Source organism: Salvelinus fontinalis, chromosome 3 (assembly GCF_029448725.1).
Source record: "Salvelinus fontinalis isolate EN_2023a chromosome 3, ASM2944872v1, whole genome shotgun sequence".
In the NCBI taxonomy this organism is placed as follows: Eukaryota; Metazoa; Chordata; class Actinopteri; order Salmoniformes; family Salmonidae; genus Salvelinus; species Salvelinus fontinalis.
The window spans coordinates 36,434,186-36,459,208 of record NC_074667.1 but is presented as its reverse complement, the minus strand read 5'-3'; the positions used below and the strand labels follow the sequence as shown (position 1 = coordinate 36,459,208).

General features: G+C 39.8%; 1 protein-coding gene across 1 annotated transcript; it reads left to right on the top strand.

The window, feature by feature from the left end:
* Positions 1 to 19,891: 19,891 nt before the first annotated feature.
* On the top strand, positions 19,892 to 23,568 carry LOC129834609 (homeobox protein Hox-C13a-like). Its single transcript, XM_055899776.1, has 2 exons — positions 19,892 to 20,560; positions 22,626 to 23,568. Exons 1-2 carry the CDS (start codon positions 19,900 to 19,902, stop codon positions 22,883 to 22,885), a joined length of 921 nt encoding a protein of 306 aa, XP_055755751.1. The 5' UTR covers positions 19,892 to 19,899; the 3' UTR covers positions 22,886 to 23,568.
* Positions 23,569 to 25,023: the final 1,455 nt, after the last annotated feature.

The following is a 25,023-nucleotide window of genomic DNA, read 5'->3' as shown; positions in this document are numbered from 1 at the left end:
ATATTACAACATAATAAATAAGTGTTGTTTAAAACCATTTAAATTGGACTGTATTGGTATTGGTTACCTATGTCAACAGAAGTCTCTGCTTCATTTTGGTGTGTATATTGTCGGGTACATTTAACCTAACTCTTGTATATTGGAGCTAAGCAGGCTTTTTCTACTGGCCACCCCTGGCATGATGTGATGGGTGAGATTGCTGTGGGTTTGAAGGTTAGGAGGGGGGCTTTAGTTGGCGTCCAATCACCCCATGGTCTCATTTGGTGGCATCTCAGACTCCACCACATCCTGTTTTATCAACGTGGCCCATTAGCAGAGAAAAAAATAACTCCCCAAGCTATTCAAGCAGACTTGGCATCCGGCAAAACTGTAATTCTGGAAAATAACTTTTTTGCCAAATACACATTTCCATCTAGTCCCCTTTTCAAGCTATTTTAATTGACTGATGAATTAGATTACTTTAAATAGACATTTTTGCGGCTCAGTGTTTAAGTTGCACTGTCAGATGTATGCACGTGAGTTTGTGTGTGAGGGTTTGCCTAACTGTGATGAGGATGACTTCAGTGGGTATGAAATGGGCCATCCCATGTTAATAATGGAGGTTTTTAATCAAGTTTTTCCAGCAGCCTTTTGGAAAGAGCTGTTCTAACAGATGGTAAATTACAGGCATGAAATGAATCAGATGATTGTGAATTCATTTCACTCAATTCAAAATTCAAATTTTTGTTATTCTATTTAACTTTTTATACATTTGATGGGTCATCATTTACATAGGACCAGTCTATATTGTGCGATGTACATGTTAATGTGAGCTTATGACAAGAGCCTCTGAGTCTGAACGTGGTTTGATGCTGTTCATCGCATAAGAAAGAGTGCTCGTAATAATGCTGAGATGTAGCCTACAGTAAATTACATGTGATTCCTCTATAGCGCGCCAGTCAGACTTAATGTCCTTGTAATATAAAACAATGTGTTTACCACAGGTAACATACAGGTAACATACACCACACTTGTCTTCATAGTCATACAGGGTTTATGTTCTGGCTTTAGGAGTTAACAGAATGTCAAAGCAAAGCATACTGGCAGCTAGGCTTAGTCAAAACTCAAAATAACAATTAGACTATTCCAGGACTCTGCATATCAGTTAAAGCCACACTCATCAAAGTGAGCCATCAACAAAATTGTAAACAATGGAGCAAATGCATCCCATGACATTAACACATGCAAATAGAATTTGATTTTTATGACACATCTAAGTCTCATGACAACAAAACAAACAATAACACAGTAATCGGTCCTCAGCTCTTTGGTTATGATGATACAAATATCAGTAGGTTCTTAGAAGTCATATCCTTCCAAATCAAGGGGTGTATTTCATTCATTGAAATTACTGAAGTTGAAAAAAAAAAATTTAAGACATGATTACCAACGTGACTATCATAAACCTATTAATTGTTACAACTTCAACATCAAACAATATACTTTGGCACTTTTGTGATCATTTTTAGAGGTTAACTTGGAAAAGGGTATATCAGCAAAGATTTTATGTAGGGGTGAGTGATATATTTTATATTAGTAAGATGTGGATGTGCAAAAACTGTCTGCGACTGACAGAATACAGCCTCTCACAACATGTAAACTAGCATGAGTGCCAGTCTGTTTGTGCTATCATGCCAATTCCGTTACACATTGTGCTATAAAAGGTCATCAATTTGATAACATGCCTAACAGAGCAAGTATGTTAAGCTTTACTCCTTTGTATACAGCAATAAGAGCAGTGGATGGAAATCTATTGAAGGAAAGGGAAGGGGTAGTACCAGCAGGGATATTACTTTGGGGGCCTTGGCAAAGGTGTTAAATTCTTCCCTGGCTTTGTCATGGATGGAGTAAGGCAAGGTTGGTCCCCATACGCAACAGTCATTTACTTGGCTGGAAAAACAACAGTCGGTTGCTATGTGTCTCCAACCCCACCCAAGTTCAATTACCATGGAGTCTTCTTTCTGCGGTTTTTAATACAAACCATGCTCCAGTGTAATGCCATTCCTACTTCCAAGATCGTGTGCGTGTGTATACAGCTGTACTTGCACACATTTACATTTACACACATTTACAATAGGTCTGCAATCATATTGTGAATAATTGTAGTTTCGAATGACACTATATACAGTACCAGTCAAAAGTTTGGACACACTTACTCATTCAAGTGTTTGTCTTTATTTTTACTATTTTCTACATTATAGTATAATAGTGAAGAGATCAAAACTGTGAAATAAAACATGGAATCATGCAATAACCAAAAAAGTGTTATACAAATCAAAATATATTTTATATTTCAGATTCTTAAAAGTAGCCACCCTTTGCCTTGATGACAGCTTTACACACTGTCGGCATTCTCTCAACCAGCTTCAGCTGGAATGCTTTTCCAACAGTCTTGAAGGTGTTCCCACCTATGCTGAGCACTTGTTGGCTGCTTTTCCTTCACTCTGTGGTCCAATACATCCCAAACCATCTCAATTTGGTTGAGGTCAGTTGATTGTGGAGGCCAGGTCATCTGATGCAGCACTCCATCACTCTCCTTGGTGAAATAGCCCTTACACAGCCTGGAGGTGTGTTGGGTCATTGTCCTGTTGAAAAACAAACGATAGTCCCACTAAGCGCAAATCAGATGGGATGGCATATCATTGCAGAATGCAATGATCAAGTCCAGTTTCTTCAAGTGCAGTCGTAAAAACCATCAAGCTCTATGATGAAACTGGCTCTCATGAGAACCTCCACAGGAAAAGAAGATCCAGAGTTACCTCTGCTGCAGAGGAGAAGTTCATTAGAGTTAATTGCACCTTAGATTGCAGCCCAACTAAATGCTTCAGTGTTCAAGTAACAGAAACATCTCAACATCAACTGCGTGAATCAGGCGTTCATGGTCGAATTGCTGCAAAGAAACCTGTACTAAAGGAAGAGACTTGCATGGGCCAAGAAACACAAGCAAATGACGTTAGACCGGTGGGAATCTGTCCTTTGGTCTGGTGAGTCCAAATTTGAGATTTTTGGTTCCAACCGCCGTGTCTTTGTGAGACGCAAAGGTGAATGGATGATCTCTGCATGTGTGGTTCCCACTGTGAAGCATGGAGGAGGAGGTGTGATGGTGTGCGGGTGCTTTGCTGGTGACACTGTCTGTGATTTTATTTAGATTTCAAGGCACACTTAACCAGCATGGCTACCACAACATTCTGCAGTGATACACTATCCCATCTGGTTTGGGCTTAGTCACACTATCATTTGTTTTTCAACAGGACAATGACCCAACACACCTCCATGCTGTGTAAGGGCTATTTGACCAAGAAGCAGAGTGATGGAGTACTGCATCAGATGACCTGGCCTCCACAATCACCCGACCTGGGATGAGTTGGACGGCAGAGTGAAGGAAAAGCAGCCAACAAGTGCTCACCATATGTGGGAACTCCTTCAAGACTGTTGGAAAAGCATTCCTTATGAAGCTGGTTGAGAGAATGCCAAGAGTGTGCAAAGCTGTCATCAAGGCAAAGGGTGGCTACTTTGAAGAATCTGAAATCTAAAATATATTTTCATGTTTTTTTAAAACTTTTTTGGTTACTACCTGATTCCATATGTGTTATTTTATAATTGTGATGTCTTCACTATTATTCTACAATGTAGAAAATAGTAAAAAATAAAACCCTTGAATGAGTAGGTCTGTCCAAACTTCTGGCTGGTACTGTAGGTTTCTTGATTTTTTTTTAAATTTTGAACTTGATTTTTAGTTCTTTAGATGAAGCTTGTTTGTGCCAGTTCTCTTCCTGATTTAGGTTTTTGAGGCACAGAATTTGACCTTTTGCTGTAGCTTATGCCATTATTTTGGAAATGATGTCCATGCACATTCTGATCAATCAGCTAAAAGTTTGCCTTTATTACACATTTCTTGTGGATAATCCAATGTGATCAATTTCAAGTCTGGAAAAGTTAATAATATAGATTTTAGCCCTAGATGGTATGGACCTTTTATCCAAAGCTAATGATTGCAGAGTTGTCAGGTTACATGCATGTCCAGATCCAACCACAGTCCTTACTGCACTTATGGCATAAAGGCTAAAGGGACAGCCTCCACTTCAGTCTTGGTATGTGTGGGACTCCCATTGACAGAAAAGGTGATCTTTCACATATTGAATGTCCCCTATAATAGATAGTTAAATATTTCATATCCTCTGAGTTTGCATCCCAATAATGGTTTTATGCAGCAGTTACTCTGCCTATTTACCCATCCCTTGACTACTTGCTCTTGTTTTCCTAATAATGCATGTGTGATACAACCAAAATAATCAGGATATAAGATACATTGATGTAGTAAAATGAATACTATATTTAAATATGTCAAATGCTACTGTATATCATTTAAATAAACGAATTTTGTATGTTTTGTCTCGGCAGGCACCTTAATTGAAACCCATAAAGAAAGACGATTTCTTTATACAGCCAAGGGAACCAAACAGGTCACTCGGTGAAGCCTGCACAAAGTTTTTAAAAAAAGGAATAAAATCATTTCTGTATTACTAACAATTGCCTACATCTCTTTTATTGGTTCGTTATTTCAGTTCAACGTGTTGTGTTTAGCTGGGCTACCCACACAACTCTTTAATAAGTAGAAGTAAGTAAATCTCAGATATAGGTAGGCCTATATCCAAGCTGCATGTACGCAAGCATAATTAGCCTTTATGGGAGATAAACCTACATAGTAGGCCTATATTACAAGATACTGTTAAAAAGTGTTTTAAAAAAACCCGCAGCAAAACATATATAAATGAAGATAATATCTCCAAACAATTTAATAAAACTAGATAATCTTACTAGATACTCAACTGGAATTGGTTTCATCATAACTTGACATTTAAATGATTGACATGAATGGAGTATATGGCAGTCTGTTTTGATAAGCCACTGGATGACTTCTACTTGCATAAAATGTTTAACTACATAACCACATGTTGTTGAGCTTCACTGAATTATCACGGCAGAAATCACGATCCTATACCTCTCTAAAGTGTGCTTAAAATGGCCGAGTGATGTCTAACGCTTCTCATATTGAAATGTAAGACACGTAACAGTACACCTCTCTCTACTCATAGACTGCGCGTAAAACTGCCTCGATGTTTTTATTCTATAGGTCAAAGTCGCATGTTTGGAAAGACCTCGGTGAACCGATGGTGCACTAATAGGGCTATTTTGTTTCAGTGAAAAATTACATTCTTGAACGTTGGCCGTGTGAACTATATTACAGAGTAAAGATTACACATTTTACTTGTTTGCCATTGGTTAGGCTTTCATTATTGTCCGTTTATTAGGCTATTTATTTATTTATTTTAATCTTGATGCGTGTTCGAAAAAAGTATTTAAGCTCTTCATATGCCTCAGCTTTTGTTGTAATTGTCCTTTTGATTTTGCTATGAACATGAAACCATGCATGTTCAAGCGGGCAGGATCGTTCATGCATCCAATGAAGATAAACCGATTAGGAAATGTATAGAATAGCCTATTGTACACTAGACATAGGATCGTTTCTTGTGTGTTGGCTGTTAATTGTGTGCATTTTGCCATCCATTGTATCTGACAAATCATATTTTGCGTGCGCGTTTTGCAGGCTGCCTTGACAAACAAAATATTTTTTTACCATAGTTGCACTGTGTCTGATTATTTCGTGTTTTTTTCATTAGACTCATGCATGTAAAAGGTTTAGGCTATTGATTTCAAGATGAATACGATAAATGACCATCAGGTTCAACTTTAAACTTCATTCATATTCAAGGTTTTTGAAGTATTCCACGTGTATTGCTCGTTATATCAGACAGGCTCATATGTTTTTACAAACCACTTAAAAACAGAAATTTTTTTGCAGGATATATAGCCTGTCATAATTCAATAAGATGCCTAATTTGCATCCTTTGAGGGTGAGGATTTAGCTAAATATTATAGGCTTAATATTAAAGTAGTTTGACACGTGGCATTTTCCGATAGCATTGTCGCTTTTCCCGAAGGTGTACGAAATTAAATAATTCTGAATTAAGGTTTGTAAAATGTTTTGATTTTAAATTGTCTTTTAAAATGAACATATTGTTTATCAATTCGTGTTATTTGCTCACTTTAAGAGGGTGAATGGGATATACACTGAATATACAAAACATTAGGAACACCTTCCTAATATTAAGTTGCAGGCCCTTTTGCCCTAAGAACAGCTTCAATTCGTTGGTTGGTGCATGGACTCTACAAGGTGTTGAAAGCGTTCCACAGGGATGCTGGCCCATGTTGACTCCAATGCTTCACAAAGTTGTGTCAAGTTGGCTGGATGTCTTTTGGGTTTTGAACCATTCTTGATACACACGGGAAACTATTGAGCTTGGAAAACCCGGCAGCGTTGCAGTTCTTGACACACGCAAACCGGTGGGCCTGTTTGTGGACCCCAGGAAGAGTAGCTGCTGCATGTGCAGTAGCTAATGGAGATCCTAATAAATTAAACTTAACCTAATACCATACCCCTTTCAAAGGCACTTAAATATTTTATCTTGCCCATTCAACCTCTGAATGGCACACACATAATCCATGTCTCAATTGTCTTGAGCCTTAAAAATCCTTATTTAACATGTCTCCTCCCCTTCATCTGATTGAAGTGGATTTGACAAGTAACATCAATAAGGGATCATAGCATTCACCTGGTCAGTCTGTCATGGAAAGAGCAGGTGTTCCTATGTTTTGTACACTGTCTATGTAAAGTGTATTGACAACTTGTCTCCAAATTGCCCATCGATTTACTTTGACACATATTTAATTATTAATTATTTAGTATTATTCATATTGATTGTGTTCCTATCTATTCTGTAGGATAGGATACTATAGGATTTGCTGTGTTTTTTTGTTTTTTTTTGTCAGCTAAATAAAACTAACAGGTCTTCATTTCATGTGCAGGCTTTTGTGTCTGATGAGTCACAATCTTGAACTTGAACTTTGAACTTCCATTGATCATTCAGAAGTCGGCATCAACGTCCTAGCTGCAGATATATAGGCTACAGCACTGGATATGGGCCCATAATTTAGTTTGTAGATTTCAACCACCATTATCAGAGAATGCTATGAGCATATGCAGAATATACTTGTTTTTAACATCATGATGTCCATTATAGTTAGAACGCTCTGTCCTGATTCTAGATTTATTACAAGACCCTATTCTATAAAGTCTAAGATTAGACAAACTTCTGGATTGATGGGTGGATGGATGGAGGAATTAAGGAATGGAGAGAGAGATGGATGGATAGAGATGCTGCTACAAGTAGGTGACTACAGTAATGCAATTATTTACCACTGCATGCGCCAAACTGTTTTAGTACCACATTACACAAAGTAAATATAATGTGTAGCAGATTGTGATGGACCTCTTTACTCTGGGTCATGTTGTATGGCTCTGTTGCATCCCTCTTGACTTGCACTGCACTACAAAGTGGTAAGTACGTTCAATTTCATTTCATTGCGAGACTATATGTCAAGACGAATGTGTCTTTCCATTTATTTTAATCTACTGCTACTATTAGTAGTACTATATAACTGATATGCCATAATGCCCCATTTGCAACTCTCTGTATGTTACTGTATTTCCCCTCCCTAATGAGGCAGTAGGGTAAGTGCTGTAGAAAGGGGATCTATTTCCAGTGCTAGCCCTTAAATGTATAGAGAATTTAGTGACCAGCAGATTCTCATGCATGGCCATCACTATACTGTAAAATGGGACCATGTATGCGCACCAAATGGCAACCTATTCCCTATATAGTGCACTACTTTTGATGAGTCCAAGTTGGGCCCTGGTCAAAAGTAGTGCACTATGAAGGGAATAGGGTGACATTTGGGATGTAGGCCATTCCTGCTCTCCATCCCATGTGGACCAATGCCTCCTCCCCAAGATGGACCCTCTCTTTGCGTCTTCCCCCTAAGATGGTCGCTCTCCTCTTTTTCTTAAGATGGAGCCCAGGCTCCTCCTCCAAAGACGGACCTTTTCCAGTTACGCAGGGCCATATGCTCGGTTCCACCTGACGTGTCACACCCCCTTTCTTGTCCTGTACATCTCTTGGTTAGTCTGTGCATGACATTCAATTGTTGTTTTAAGAGGCTGCATAACTTTTAACCTAGCAGTTGGTTGCTGAGAAATATCTAACTTGATTTCTAGGTGCACTTACCGCTTGTTAAAGATGAAGACTATAGCTTACCTTTGTATACTGACTATATTCTAGTTGGCTATAAGGGGCATGTTTTTAACTGCTCCGTGAATAGTGTTACCATCATTACCATTATCCTCAGATGAAACTCACAAATAAACTTATTCCGTACCACAATCCCCTCTAGTGAAAGTTAAACTACCTTTATTTACTCACTGTTTGACAGTATGACTACACTTGTCCAGAGAGATCAACTCACACACTTGGATTGACAGAGCTGCTGCTTTTTTCTTAGTCACTGTGTCCCAGAACTATATCCCTGACATTAACTTCCAATTCACTTCTCGTTGCAGCTCCTAAAAAATAACCCTAAGCCTACTTTTAAAATCTTAACAAGCTTCCATTGCAGGCTATAAGTGTTGCTCTGGGCGAAGGCTCAGCCACTTAAACAAATGTGTCCTCGTGTTTTATTAAATCTGTTACTTTTCCACAGGCTTAAATCGGGGGCTCTATTACCTTACCATACCCCTGAAGAAATGTTTTATATCACCTTAATGTTGACATCGCTTGTAAAACCCTGATGGCTGTTGTTTTATCTGCTTTGTAAGTTATATGAAGTTACTTCAACCATTCTAAATGGTTCCAGGAGCTGTTCATATATATTTGACATGTTTACATGTATACAGGTGTATTTGATCCTTTATTATAGTTCTTTATATACGTTTTAGGTAGGGAAGCTAGTGTAATTATATTCAACACAAACATATTTATTATACTGAACCAAAATTATAAAAACAACATTCAACAATTTCAAAGATGTTACTGAATTACCGTTTGCCTTTACTAGTATTAGCTGACCAATATAGAGGTCTGTAGAGCGTACAAAAACATTTTCAGCATCTCTGCTTTGGCAAACCAGATAGTTGTATAATTAAGAACAGTATCTTGCAGGATTCAATAGTTGGAATTGTAAGACTTGTTGCCCTGTCCCTTTCTCTGTGATTGTCATTCTAATGTATTATAGGCTGGTCATCTAGGTTTGTACCTGTACACTTTCCATCCCCATGAAGAAAAACAACGCTCAATACAGTACTTGAGTACATTGAGACATCAAGTGGTATGTGATGATGTGGCTCAGTTGGTAGAGCATGGCTCTTGCAATGTTAGGATTGTGGGATTGATTCCCATGGGGAACCAGTACGAAAAAGTATGAAAATGTATGCACTCCTTACTGTAAGCTGCTCTGGATGAGCATATACTAAAATGGAGAAGGATGAATAGACCATTTCAGTTTTCATATAGAAATAAGCTGCATTTGCAAATTGTTTCAAGAAACTGGAAAACATATCAAGCAAGTATTTTTATATTTCACAAGTATTATCATTTTAACTGTTTTGTACAGATAATTATCAGACTCGAAGTTACAAATGCTGGTAAACACTTAAATAGATTTTAGCTTAAAATTGTTAACAAAAGTAGTGCACTGGGCCCTTACTAGTCCTGTATTAGCAGACCATTCTGAAAGTATTCAGACCCCTTCACTTTTTCCACATTTTGTTACATTACAGCCTTATTCTCAAATGGATTTTTTTATTTTTTATTCCCTCATCAATCTTCACACAATACCCCATAATGACAAAGTAAAAACAGGTTAGTAATTTTTGGGGGCAAATGTATTCAAAATAAAAAACAGAAATACAGATATCACATTCACATAAGTAATCAGACACTTTACTCAGTACTTTAAAGAAAAGTTGGCATTGATTTTAGCCTCGGGTCTTCTTGGGTATGACGCTTCAAGCTTGGCACATCTGTATTTGGGGAGTTTCTCCCATTCTTCTCTGAAGATCCTCTCAAGCTCTGTCAGGTTGGATGGGGAGCATTGCTGCACAGCTATTCTCAGGTCTCTCCAGAGATCAAATCAAGTCTAACTTTATTTGCCACATGCGCTGAATACAACATGTGTAGACCTTACTGTGAAATGCATACTTACAAGCCCTTAACCAACAGTGCAGTTCAAGAAAGAGTTAAGAAAATATTTTTAAAATTACTCCTTTTTCTCCCCAATTTCGTGGTATCCAATTGGTAGTTAGTCTTGTCCCATCGCTGCAACTCCCATACGGCCTCGGGAGAGGCGAAGGTCGAGAGCCGTGCGTCCTCTGAAACACAACCCAACCAAGCCACACTGCTTCTTGACACAACGCCTGCTTAACCCGGAAGCCAGCCGCACCATTGTGTCAGAGGAAACACTGTACACCTGGCAACCGTGTCAGCGTGCATTGCACCCAGCCCACCACTGGAATTGCTAGTGCACGATGGGACAAGAACATCTCTGCTGCCAAACCTTCCCCTAATCCGCACGACGCTGGGCCAATTGGGCGCCGCCCCATTTGTCTCCCGGTACCGCTTGCCGTGCGGTAGCAGAGTAAACAGTCTATGACTTGGCTAACTGGAGTCTTTGACAATTTTTGGGGCTTTCCTCTGACACCACTTAGTATATAGGTCCTGGATGGCAGGAAGCTTGGCCCCAGTGATGTACTGGGCCATACGCAATACCCTCTGTTGATGCCGAGCAGTTACCATAGCAACCGGTCAGGATGCTCTCGATGGTGCAGCTGTATATCTTATTGAGGATCTGAGGACCCATGCCATGTCAGTCTCCTGATGGGGAATAGGTTTTGTTGTGCCCTCTTCATGACTGTCTTGGTGTGTTTGGACAATAATAGTTCGTTGGTGATGTGGACACCAAGGAACTTGAAACTCTCGACTCGCTCTACTACAGCCCTGTCTATGTTTTTGGGGGCCTGTTTGGCCCACCTTTTCCTGTAGTCCACGATCAGCTCATTTTGTCTTGATCACATTGAGGGAGAGAGGTTGTTGTCCTGGCACCACACTGCCAGTTCTCTGACCTCCTCCCTATAGGCGGTCTCATCATTGTCGGTGATCAGGCATACCACTGTTGTCGTCAGCAAACTTAATGATGGTGTTGGAGTCGCGTTTGACCATGCAGTCGTGGGTGAACAGAGAGTACAGGAGGGGACTAAGTACACACCCCTGAGGGGCCCCAATGTTGAGGATCAGCATAGCAGACGTGTTGTTGTCTACCCTTACCACATGGGGGTGGCCCATCAGGACGTCCAGGATCCAGTTGCAGAGGGAGGTGTTTAGTCCCAGGGTCCTTAGCTTAGTGATGAGCTTTGTGGGTACTATGGTGTTGAACACTGAGCTGTAGTCAATGAACAGCATTCTCACATAGGTGTTCATTTTGTCCAGGTGGGAAAGGTCAGTGTGGAGTGCATTAAGATTGCATCATCTGTGGATCTGTTGGGGCGGTATGCAAATTGGAGTGGGTCTAGGGTATCCGGGAGGATGCTGTTGATGTGAGCCATGACCAGCCTTTCAAAGCACTTCATGGCTACCGACGTGAGTGCTACTGGGCGGTAATCATTATGCAGGTTACCTTTGCTTCTTTGGGCACAGGGACTATGGTGGTCTGCTTGAAACATGTAGGTATTACAGACTGGGTCAGGAAGAGGTTGAAAATGTCAGTGAAGACACTTGCCAGTTGGTTTACACATGCTTTGAGTACATGTCCTGGTAATCCGTCTGGCCCAGCTGCTTTCTGAATGTTGACCTTTTTAAAGGTCTTGCTCACATCGGCTACCGAGAGCGTTATCACGCAGTCGTCCAGAACAGCTGGTGCTCTTGTGCATGCTTCAGTGTTTCTAGCCTCGAAGCGAGCATAAAAGGTATTTACTTCATCTGGTAGGCTTGCTTCACTGGGCAGCTCGCAGCTGGGTTTCCCTTTATAGTCCCTAATAGTTTTCACGCTGTGCCACATCCGACAAGCATCAGAGCCGGTTTAGTGGGATTCAATCTTAATCCTGTATTTACGCTTTGATTGTTTGATGGTTCATCTGAGGGCATAGTGAGATTTCTTATAAGCGTCCGGATTAGTGTCCCAGTCCATGAAAGCAGTGTTCGATCAGGTTCAAGTCATGGCTCTGGCTGGGCCACTCAAGCTAGGCCATTCCAGGACATTCAGAGACTTGTCCCGAAGCCACTTCTGCGTTGTCTTTTCCGTGTGCTTAGGGTTGTTGTTCTGTTGGAAGGTGAACTTTCGTCCCAGTCTGAGGTCCTGAGCACTCTGGAGCAGGTTTTCATCAAGGATCTCTCTGAACTTTGCTCCCTCGATCCTGATTTGTCTCCCAGTCCCTGCTGCTGAAAAACATCCCCACAGAATGATGATGCCACCACCAAGCTTCACCATAGGGACGAGCGATGCCTGGTTTCCTCCAGACGTTATGCTTGGCATTTCGTCAGACCAGAGAATCTTGTTTCTCATGGTCTGAGAGTCCTTTAGGTGCCTTTTGGCAAACTCCAAGCGGGCTGTCATGTGTCTTTTACTGAGAAGTGGCTTCCGTCTGGCCACTCTACCATAAAGTCCTGATTGGTGGAATGCTGCAGAGATGCTTGTCCTTCTGAAAGGTTCTCCCATATCCACAGAGAAACTCTGGAGCTCTGTCAGAGTGACCATCGGGTTCTTAGTCATCTTCCTAACCAAGGACCTTCTCCCCCGATTGCTCAGTTTGTCCGGGTGGCCAGCTCTAAGTTGAGTCTTGGTGGTTTCAAACTTCTTCCATTTAAGAAGGATGGAGGCCACTGTGTTCTTGGGGACCTTCAATTCTGCAGAAATGTTTTGGTACCCTTCCCCAGATCTGTGCTTCGACACATTCTTGTCTCGGAGCTCTACGGACAATTCCTTTGACCTCATGGCTTGGTTTTTGCTCTGACAAGCACGGTCAACTGTGGACCTTATATAGACAGGTGTGTGTCTTTCCAAATCATGTCCAATCAATTGAATTTACCACAGGTAGAGTCCAATAAAGTTGTAGAAACCTTTCAAGGATGATCAATGGAAACAGGATGCACCTGAGCTCAATTTCAAGTCTCAAAGCAAAGTGTCTGAATACTTATGTAAATATGGTACCTGTTTTTATTTTTAATGCATTTCATAAATTTCTAAAAACCTGTTTTCGCTTTGTCATTATGGCGCATTATGTGTTGATTGATAAGGAAAAACATTAATTTGATCAATTTTAGAATGAGGCTGTAACGTTTCCACATTTTCCAACAAAATGAGGAAAAAGTGAAGGTGTCTGAATACTTTCCGAATGCACTGTTGATGCCTTCAGCGGGGGTAAAAAAAAGATTCAGAAAATCGCAGCCTGGAGGCTAGACTTTACGAAACTGGTGCGGTATTATGTATTCATTTCGAAACCAAAACGAAGTGAAGCTGATTACTTTGGTCAACAAAGAGATGTCCTAATGTCCGTCCAACAAGTGCAAAGATAGCCTAACAAGTATAGACTCAAAACATCAACATGTGATGTAAACAACATTATTGGCCTATATGTTATGAGTCCGCAGTTGTATACTCTTTCCTCAACCAAAACCAGTGTTAGCAGATCATTTTTTTCATGCGAGAAGACGGGCCCAATCCATGTCAGATTGAGTACAGTGCACAATTAGAAAGGGCTGGAAACTTTGCCTAATTAGAAAGGGCTGGAAACTTTGTTGGCGTCTGGACAGAGGGAGGCAGTGGACGTCTCTTAACTTGAACTTGGACTTGAGGGTGCATATGAGGGAGCATATGACATGTCTGTTGCCATTGAGCTATTTGCGTTGATACCAAGAGGCTACACAAAATCACCTCCAATACAGTGAAATGTAAGTGTCTTAACATGCCATAATAATGGATCATGTTGATTAGAAAAGACGGGCCCAATCCATGTCATATGGAGTATAGTGCTCATGGTGACCATCATAACGGATTATGTTGATTTGTGCCAATAGCCTCATAGGTCCAGTTTGACCATAGCCCACAAATGGTCTTCAGACATGAGGGAATTGACGACTTTTAGGTATTTAATGTAGGCCTAATTAAAATGCTCTTCTGGCCAGGTGGCAATTTTAGATTTGCACTTAACTCCAAGTAATGCAAAGGTAGCCTAATTTACTAAATTCCGAGTACAAAGATACCTTACCTCTCAAGATAGGTTGCGTCACCCCACTTGTCACAGTTTGATCTAGTTTTACCTTTGTACAATTCAGGATGGTGAATGTAATTGAAATTGTACGAGGAATCTTAATTGTCCCGTTTCGGAGTTTACAGTTATTTGGTAAAAGCTGAATGAAGGGAACCGCCGGTTGCCTAAATTGGCAATAAAGGATCATAACCCCGGGCCTTTTGTAATGGAAGGCTGGGTGCACACCTTGGACGATTTAAATGATCTCATATGCTCCCAGACCATTTACTATTCGCCTGGATAATTATAATAGTAAATCTTTATACAAATACGTTGTGGGCCTTTTTCTGTTACGGCTTCATTTTATATTGGCCTATCTGACATGAATGAGTTTCGGTATTTGTCCTTTCCAATAGCTAATGTGAGATCATGTCTGATGGCCTGGAAGCCTGTTATTTTTCCTCATGCGGAGTGTTGCCTGTTGTGTCATTAAGCGCACGGTATTTTCCTCATACAACAACTGCCACTTTCTGTCGTTGATGAAATGATATACTGACGTTATCATTGTCTCTATTTTTAGGTTGACTGATGTATCTGCAGTTACCCATGCTGACATTATCTGCGCCTTCTAAATCCACTAATTAATGTTGTGCGTGATGAATCATGTTCCAGATTTGGAATTGGAGCCCATGTAGAATATGACAGGAAATGTTAATGCAACTATTGGAGCATCAATGACAAGTTTTGAACGATAGGAAGCACATAATCTTAGAACGATTTGTGTTATTTCAGATTCTTGAATATACTATTGTTGCCTTTTTATTAATTCGATTGGGAAATCCATGGAGTGCTGTCGGCCAAACTACTACATACAAACAGACTGTACATTTGGTTACATTCAGCTCAATGCATTAAACGGTCCATAATGGACAGTGGACATGTTTTAAACATATTCAAAATAGATTTCTAAACTTAATACTCACCACTTAGACGTTTCAAGTATGTGGATCTGGCACCCGTTCAGAAGTGAGTGGAACCCTGTAGGCTAAATCAAAAACCTAATTTCCCGTTAAGATTTAAACACGTTCGCCAAGATCCCTGGTCAAGATAAATCCAGAATCCCCATCTCATGTTTTGTATGAATCAAGAAAGACTTCATCACTTCTTCCACACAAAAAAAAGTTGCGACTCTGTTTACTATCCAGGTTCTGCAGATGTGGATGTTCAATCAAATAAGGTTACTGTCAAAACCAGTGCATCATCATAGCCTATACATAGGCAGATGAGCCGAATCGTGTAAGGTTGTTGATACTATTCGCATTAAAACGCTGCAGGACCGGCATTGATTAAGCTATACATTACAACAGTCCAGTTGTATTTTTAGATGAGACTTATTTACCATTGATCATTTGGTGCCATGAATCAAATTTAACAATGATCAAGCTTACTTTTAATCCAAATCTCCACCTGTTATTACAGATTCGACAGCTTGGTGAAGGTGGTAAAGGATATATGGAAAACTCATCTCACCAATTTGACACGTGTTTCTGATAGGCCTACAGAAGGCGTCCCTTGCCTTTCAGAGGAGAAAGTGTCTGCCCACTGAGCAACTTCACTGGAACTGAATCGCGTACATTACCATCCATGCTCCTGGTTTGAACGTATTGCCAGAAAAAGACAATGAATACTAAAAGCGTCTTAATGGGTTTGTTCTTCAGTTACCCGAATTTCACTTTAAATTCATAATCTAATTTAGATGGGAGAAAAATGTTTATTAATGAGGGGGTCGTCATGCACAGTGCTGTCATTTGAACACTACAGAGTCGAGTAAAGTGTAATCTACCGCTGAGGATCATTGAAAAATCTTCCGGAGGGAGGAATCTTTGCTACATGTATGATTGTTGTTTTCATGATGCCACATGGTTTTGGGACAGTCCATTCATTTCACCAGGACTATACATGTTATTAATATAACTTAGACAAGTGTAGGCCATCTTGCATCTATAGGAAATTATGTGATTAGTAGCCTGTGCGTCTTAACTTTATTCCACGTGCCGGAAAGCGCCGTATTGGCCCATGCGTTGTAACAAGCAAACACACACAAAATAGACAAGAGAATTACAAACACAACCGAATATAAAACTAAGATTTCCAGATTATGCTCATTGGTTATTTAAGATAATGGTATGCCTCTTTTGGAGAAAATATGATCTCAATGAGACTAACCTATAAAACAAATAACATTAAACAAATTGAAAACTATGGAATATGCCCATTGGTTTTGGAAGAATATGTCTTATAAATTAGGATATAACTGTCATGTCTTACTCATGTTTCTTTTGACATTTGTAAACGTTTTATACTAATTATGTAGGAGGACTCCTATCATGTTGCTCTCATGGAATGCTGATTGGCTTACTTGATTTTTTATGATAAATGTAACTATCATACGAATCCTGGGAAGTGCTATTTATGGATGCACCTTGGAATATTGCCCCAAGGTTTAAGTTATTGCTGGTGTTGGCTCATGTTTGATGGTATGCATATCTTACATAGTGTAGCTTTAATGATTACAGAACGTATTATTTTCATGGTCTTTCTTGAGAGAGAAAAAAATGTCACATTAGTCGGTCCAACAATCCAAAACAAGTTGAAACAATCCAGTCGGTTTCAGAAAAGTTGTTATCTCATGATATGTAGGTAGGTTTAAATAAAACAAATATGAATGAAGGAAAAATAACAACAAGGAAAAGTTGTTATACTCGGTAGCTCCATAGCATGAATAATTAACGTTGGGGCCTGCATACATGTTAGCATACAAGACTAGCCTACTAAACCATTTGAAATGGATGCTTGGGAAGTAATATGCAAGCAAGCGTATTAGCTTCATTGATACCAAACCCATGCACGGCAACTTCCCAAATTCTGAAAATAAAAGCTTTTACTTGTTTCGTTGGTTTTATTGGGGGACATAATGCACATGAGTTGTTTATTTATTATGGACTGTACAATAGAATTCCGCTCTCAGCTGCCAATGTTGTTAACCGTGGAAATAAACTAAACCTTACTATATGCTATATGCCTTTCAAGTCGTGAATTTTGAATTACAAAATGTTGGCTTATACTTTTAATATCCATGGATAAAGAAAAATAAGTTCAAGTTTCTTGTATAAAAACGTGTATAAATGAAAGATGACAGACACATGGTATTTTAACTCGAACCTGCTTTAGATTTTACATTTAGTGTATGTTACAATTGACATTTGACTTATAAAATATGAACACATTTCCGCTATATCTACTGCTAGTAATTTAAAAAGGATATTCCCATGTGTTCATCATATGATGGAATATATCGAACGTTATCACATTGGCCACGTGAAGCACACGTTGCATTCGGCCTATGCGTGTTCGTTAAATAGGGTACTATATCGATTGTATCGTCCTCACTCTTCGTGAAAAGATTAGTAGGCCACCAATTGACTTTGCATCACTCTTGCTCATAATGAAAATGTGAGTATATTGTGAGTAGGCCTAAAAGGCCTATGTGTTCACAAAAACAGTATGAGATGCGTGTTTTGTTTTGCTATACCCAGATGTTGTTTCTCTGATAGCTAAATGTTTGGTTTGATAGGCTTTGTATGTCAAGCCGACTGTTCCATCCAGATGTTGTTTTCTGAAGCCGCTACTTGGAAGCGTCATTGTTGTCTCTCCTGATTGCAGCGAGGTTGCACGTAAGCTCCACAATGCGGGTGTGAAGTTCATTCTTGCCTGTCTAGACTTATTACGACCATGTCAGTCTGCCTTCCCTACCTTGACCTTGGACTTCCTTGTGTCTGCAATTTAAATGAATGGTCAATATTTGTGAGTTGCTCTGCTGGCAGATTAGTTCCTATTTCCTGCGACAAACCGAATATATAATTCAACGATTTTAATTCTCTTCATCTCTTCAATTCCAATAGGTTGGGATTTGTTTCATGTTGATTTTTTGACACAGAGCCCATACCTGGTGCATTTAGCTATATGAGACTGCCTCTTGACCATCATGGCAGGGATTTTAGATGGGCCTAATAACCACAATGTTTGTTTATAAGTGCGACTGTAACACGTTCCCTCAGAGCATACACATCTCTAAAAACACAATTCTTATAATTTAGCAATATCCTACATTTTTGGCAAATAGGCCTACCTTTTTAACTCCGTTTTGTACGTCGTATATGCACTTATTACTAAACCTGAAATATAAGGTATTATGGTTGGTCAATAACGTTTTGTCCAATGAAATAATGTAGAGACCGGTAGAAGACCAAGACCTTGTGTCTCTAACTCAGATTGTTGACTCAGATTACAACAACTGGCATTAGGGGAAAATAAATACACCTTTTTGCTCACTAGCCTACTGGAGAAGATAATACATTCCGTTAGATAGGAGAATATGCATGGACCACTGCTCTGACAAAAAAAATATCCTTGAAAAAAAAATGGTATGTTAGATTAGAGATTATGCATGGACCACTGCTATAACCCCCAAAAAGTATTAGGAGAGGTGGATAATAGCCTATGTTCTTCATATGTTCAGTGTTTTGCCAAAACTGCGCGGCAATATGTTTATTAGGCTACTCCCAAATTATACAGACCAAGCAGTTGCATGTTTCAACAAACCACTTTCTGAGTATACAACTGGGCAAAAGTGGTTTCTCTGTGCCGAGGAGAGAGGTTTTATTTTATATTTTATTTCCATCGTTTATTGTGTAATTTGCCTTTGCCTGTTTACGTTAGTGGTAGTACTATTGGAGGAAAGAAAATGTTGCTATTAGCATTAGATTGGGCATCGTGTCGACCACCTTGAGGGTTGTCGTTAACTGGCCAGGCAAGGTTTTGTGACTTATTTATTTATATACACACACACACAGAATTTGAACATTTAAAATGTCAGTCAAGTTAAATAAATTAAGCTGTCATGGAGAATTATCTGAACATTTTCGATATTAGGCTATTGACAACAGGAAGATAATTCCTACCAAAACTTCTATAGGTTACAATTCCATTTTGAAGGGTGGTGTGTTATTCTGCGCTCTACAACAATCTTCTGGTAAAAATGTGAAATTGTGAGTAAATAGATTGTTGTTGTTTGACAGACTAATTGATGTAGCTTAGCCGGTTTGATTACAGAAAAATATTGTTAGAGCAAAGTACGTCAGACAAGTGTAATCTTTACCTTATCAAGAATCGAGAATCTTCAGACGTAGGCCTATCTAAATAGCACTGGCCTGGCGAATTGATACTTTATGTGGTTCAGTTGAAATGAATTTCCGTTTTGTAAAATTTGACGATCATGGCCTCCTCCACCTTAAAACTGTTGGGGATGTTTGATGTCCCCTTTAAGGATACTTGCCGATGATAAGCCAATGAGAGTATCCGCTGAACTTAAAATCGCAATCAAGAAACATGCACCAGAGGCGGTTTAAATGGATGAGCCCCTCGCCCCCACCCCCAACACACCCTCGTGTCGGTCTCGTTATCGTATCACGTGTCGGCGGATCCCAGGGTCTCAATAATGAACTGGACACTCGGGTATTGCGCTGCGCATGCGCAAAAAATGTGCTTGGGGATGAGGTGTCCGTCTTGGAGTAGTTGACTTTTAAAAAGCATTGTCAACCCCTGATATGACAACTTCGATGGTTCTGCATCCACGCTGGGCGGACACCTTGATGTATGTATATGAAAAAAGCCTGAATGAAAGTAATCCGAATAAAAACCAATCCATGGAGGGACTAAGCGGGAATTGTCCTGCTACCCACTGCAGGGAACTGATATCGCACTCGGCGTTGGGACGACACTCCGGCGCCCTAAGCCACCAGGGTTCTGTGTACTCGGACATACCCTCCCACGACACTGGGCGACAGTGCCCCGCTCCCCAGACTTCCTCCAGCGCCACCCTTGGTTATGGCTACCCATTCGGAAGCCCTTATTACGGGTGTCGGTTGTCACACTCGCACAACGTTAACTTGCAGCAGAAGCAATGCTCTTACCACCCCGCCGAGAAATATGCAGAACCCAGCGCGGCACTGCCCACTGAAGAGCTGTCAAGCCGGGCAAAGGAGTTCGCATTTTACCCGGGTTTTGCCAGCTCATACCAGACTGTCCCGGGTTACTTGGACGTGTCGGTGGTTCCAGGTATCAGTGCGCACCCGGAACCGAGACATGAAACTTTGATTCCCATGGATGGCTACCAGCACTGGGCTCTATCTAATGGCTGGGATGGACAGGTGTACTGTTCTAAAGAGCAAACACAGTCAACACATCTCTGGAAGTCGCCCTTCCCAGGTATGACATTTGTTTGAGTGTGTGTAAGTGTGGTGGTGGGGGGGGGGGGGGGGGGGGGGTTCCACGCGGCTTGCATTGTGGTTTCTTATAAGAAAGGATCCTAATAACCAATGTACTTTTCTTGTTACATGTTTTGTATATGTCACATTGATACATTTCCTTTTAATGTATATTATTTATGCATTTAAAACCTGTTTCCTTTGTATAGCTATCTCAAATAAACATATGACTGTACAGTGCATGATAGCACAGGGTGAAGGCGTGTTTATTTATGTTCATCCTTGAGTTAGTCCGGAGAGGAGGCCATGGGGTTTTTCAATAGCCGGATATGGGACTAGAAATTAGTCTGCCAAAATATAGAAGCAAAGAAAACAGATTGGAAAGACATAACCTTACCAAAATATTTAGTTTTCTTCAACCTACCATCATGGGCACCGTTGCTCTCCCGGATAAAATAAACAGATATTTGCTCAATGCCAGTAAATCTAGTCACGACAGGGAGTGGTGTATTGAAGATCACCCTTTTCACGCATTAGGTTTATTTGCAATGGCGAGATGCTTTTTTTCTACATTTCTTTATTTAATATTTCAAATTCAATTGTAATCAAGGATTGAAGTGTATGCGTTATCATTGTCTAGAGTTGAAACGAATTGATCCGTTAGTTATGTGGTAGGCCAATTGCCCCTATTGAATAGCACATTACATTTCTGAATACCAGTATCACGTTCCATCTTGTTAAGAATATCTCATGGATTCCTGGATTGATTGGTTTATCATTCACAATCTAGTTCAGTTGACACACATGATTTTTGAAGCTTGTATGACCACTTTCCCCAAACTTGTCGTTGGCCAATACAGTCAATATTGGGATAGTGTGAAATTGGCGCTATATGCCCATAACACAGAATAGGTCTACTGTTTTTGAATAGATCACAGTTTTTTTTATCGTCCTGGGTTTGGTTGTACCAGGACGATAAAATAGTCGTTTATCTCATCTCTGCCATGGATGCACTCTTAAACACCATGAAATAAAACGTAGAATTAAGGATAAATATGATAGGACTGTTAACCAACCAACCTACTGAGGTTGTTTGCACACAGCTCATCCGCATGATTAAATTAATGGGATGTGATGTCTTGTTATTCAGCTGTATTACATCAATTGTAGCTGCATTCAAGTATAAGATCAGGGGCTATCAATATAGATAGGCTTAGCTACTGAATGCCCAGCCTGTTCCTGCGCTCTCATAGACTAAGCGACTGTATAGCCCCAATTCCGATTTTTAAGGCTTAATATTCGTAGTGTTTGCATATCAGTATGCCAATTTATATTTTGAATATGCATAGGTTAAATATCCATGTTTGGACTAAGTAGTAATCATGGTAGGCCTAGAGATGGCTGGCATGCTTGATCCGAAAATGTGGTCGGAGTCGCGGTATGGATGGTGTGACGCAATAGCGGAGCCTGGGGGCATGCAGAGACCAAATTGAGCTCTGTACGGCATCGCCGTGCGCCTCTCAAAATTTGTGACAATGCGGAGGGATCCGCATTGACATGATTGGTTGACGGTAGGTGGGGGCGGGGGGTCCTGTATAAACACAAACTCACTTCCTTGACAACTTCCTTCACAACAGCTCTGCACTGCTCTGCTAAACGCAAGAAGTATGAATGCCCTGCCTTCAGCAGAGGCGGTATCACCGTAAATGCTGCACGGCTAATGCAGACCACCGAATGACCATGCAGCGCCTTTAATGGGCTCGTTTACCATTAGGCCCAGGCCTACGTTTAGACATTTAGATTATATATTTTTAAACCCTAATGATTGTGATGTAACAAAAGTTAAGTCCAACCGTAGCCTACTTCAAGAATTTTAGGGCCAATAAATTAGCATAGCCAATCTACGGGGACCATGAACTTCACCAAATGCAATGATTTGAATGCAATGCATCAGTGCTGGGTACTTTCACATAGCATAGCAATGTTTTTACATATCTTTCAAATTGTTTCTCCTGGTTTCCAATTGTTGTAGGCTACCAATGGCTGTTATGCCCTTCTTTTCTCAGATGTCGTCCCTTTGCAACCAGAGGTCAGCAGCTACCGACGAGGCCGCAAAAAGCGAGTTCCTTACACCAAGATCCAACTGAAGGAACTAGAGAAAGAGTACGCAGCCAGCAAGTTCATCACCAAAGACAAGAGACGTCGAATATCTGCCACTACTAATCTCTCCGAACGCCAGGTCACCATTTGGTTCCAGAACCGGCGGGTGAAGGAGAAGAAATTCGTCTGTAAATCTAAATCAAGCTCTCACATGCATGCCACTTGATTCAGTCCAATCTCACTGGCATGGCAACTCAAATACTTTTTTTTTATCACTAACGCTCGATATTTATCTATTGACATTATTCTCACCTGGTATGATGCATTGCAAAACACAAACTTAATCTCACCTCCCTATGTGGACATAAACTGGGGGAAAATACAGAAGAAGATTTACTAAACCTGGTTTGGAACGAATGATCACATCCTTACAGGAGCGTCGAAAGCTACCAGCATTGTTAGTATAGCCTGAGACCTAAATTAAAAACTTTTGTGACTGATAAAGTAAACCGAGGTCTTTGGGGATGTCATACAGTGATCTTGTTCAGACATTTTCAAGTATTGGACGCATCAAGACTGACAACTATATTTCAATGATATGGTATGGCGGTTTTAGTTTGATCCCAAGGGAATGAGCAAGTCTGCTATTGTCTATGTACAGTGCCGTACATTTATTATTTAATTAAATGTTTTGTCTCGTGACAGAGGTTGTAAATTGATATATTTTATGGTTCTCATATTTAGATCATGTTTTTTCAGTGAATGATATGTCTCTGTCATGCAACTGGAATGATTGTAATCAATATAAGAATATTAAAACATGTTTCATATTAATGCACAATCTTTTCTCATTTGGTTTGTATAGTGAGTTAGGTCTTATTGCATCCGGGCTGTGCACTCCCATGGGCTGTTTTATTCCTTTATTTTGTGCAGTATTTAAACTGTGATGTTATGTTTGATCGACATTTACTCAATGGAAACGTGTTTCATATACAAATAAATATAACGACCAACAAGGTCAAATGACTTTTTTTTTAATAGAATCTGTTTTCTATTTGACCGAGATCTTGTCTGGTTTAATCGCTTAATGTCTACTCTTCTGTCTCTGTATGACATATTCGGTGTCACTTTATAGGATGTAGAAAATAGTAAATGAAAATCCGGGACACTCAAATTAGTATGATATGTTATGTTTTGTATGGTTACTTAAGGCAAAAGCGAAAGGGAGATTGGTTGGTCGGGAATGTAACATGAACGTCTAGCAACCCATAGGTTGCGTGTTCCAACCTCATCAAATACAACGTTAGCATTTTAGCTAATTAGCTACTTTGCAACTACTTAAAACTTTTTAGCTCATTTGCAACTACTTAGCATGTTAGCTAACCTTAACCCTAACCTTAACCACTAACCCCTAGCCTAGCTAACATTAGCCACCTAGCTAACATTAGCGTTAGCGACTTAAATTCATAATATTATATGAATTACAGGTCGTAACATATCATACAAACTATAATTCGTAACATATCGTACAAAACAAATTAATGCATACAGTACCATACCAAACGTAACATATCATACTAATTTTACTGTTCCGGATTTTTGTCTACCCTGAGTTCTGGTTGAGAATAGATATTGCACATTGACAATTAGTTGATTGATGACAGCTGAGAATGTATGTCAAAATGTTGTGCAAATCAGAAAAGCATTTGAACATTTGTCGAGTAGGCTAACCAAATGATGGACCCGAAATCAAAACGACAATAATAACCTTTTTTCATATTATTTGGGCTATTATGATTATGCATTTTGGGCAAATTGTCTTATTCGATGAATAACCAGTAGGCTAACGTCGAATATTCACGTGGAATCATTTGATAAAGTGAGATAAGTTGGCCACACATAACTCAATATGATAACATTAGGTCTACCTCTTTGAACGTCATTACCGTTGTAACCAGCTTCAATGACATTAAGCATAGACTACTCCAGGTCTAAATTGTTAAGAACCCCTATACTGAAAATGTTCAATTATGGTTTAAATTCTAGAATGATAAACCCAATCCTGACTTTGACTAGTCCTCATCATATTATCTTAAATTCTGCGTTCGACCGAGAAGTCGATCTACTTCAGGACTAGCTGATATAAATTAGCCTCCCTATATCTTCATTCCATAATGGAAGATTGTCATGACAATGAAATCACTGGGTTTAGTCGGTCTATAGGTTATTGAGAATATCTCCGTGAAACCTAAACTAACTGCATTACAGATTCTGAATATGATTTTCAAAACGCAATGATAGGCTAGATATTTTGTCGAAAGAAGAATTGTCTGTGTAGATTATTAGCAAAGAGTCATTTTAAGA

What these genes read in the sequence shown, in the direction of transcription:
- LOC129834609 (XM_055899776.1), top strand. Translation starts at nt 19,900, where the DNA reads ATGACAACTTCGATGGTTCTGCATCCACGCTGGGCGGACACCTTGATG. An exon ending in CTGGAAGTCGCCCTTCCCAG is followed by an intron (nt 20,561 to 22,625) that starts GTATGACATTTG and finishes TTCTTTTCTCAG; the next exon opens with ATGTCGTCCCTTTGCAACCA.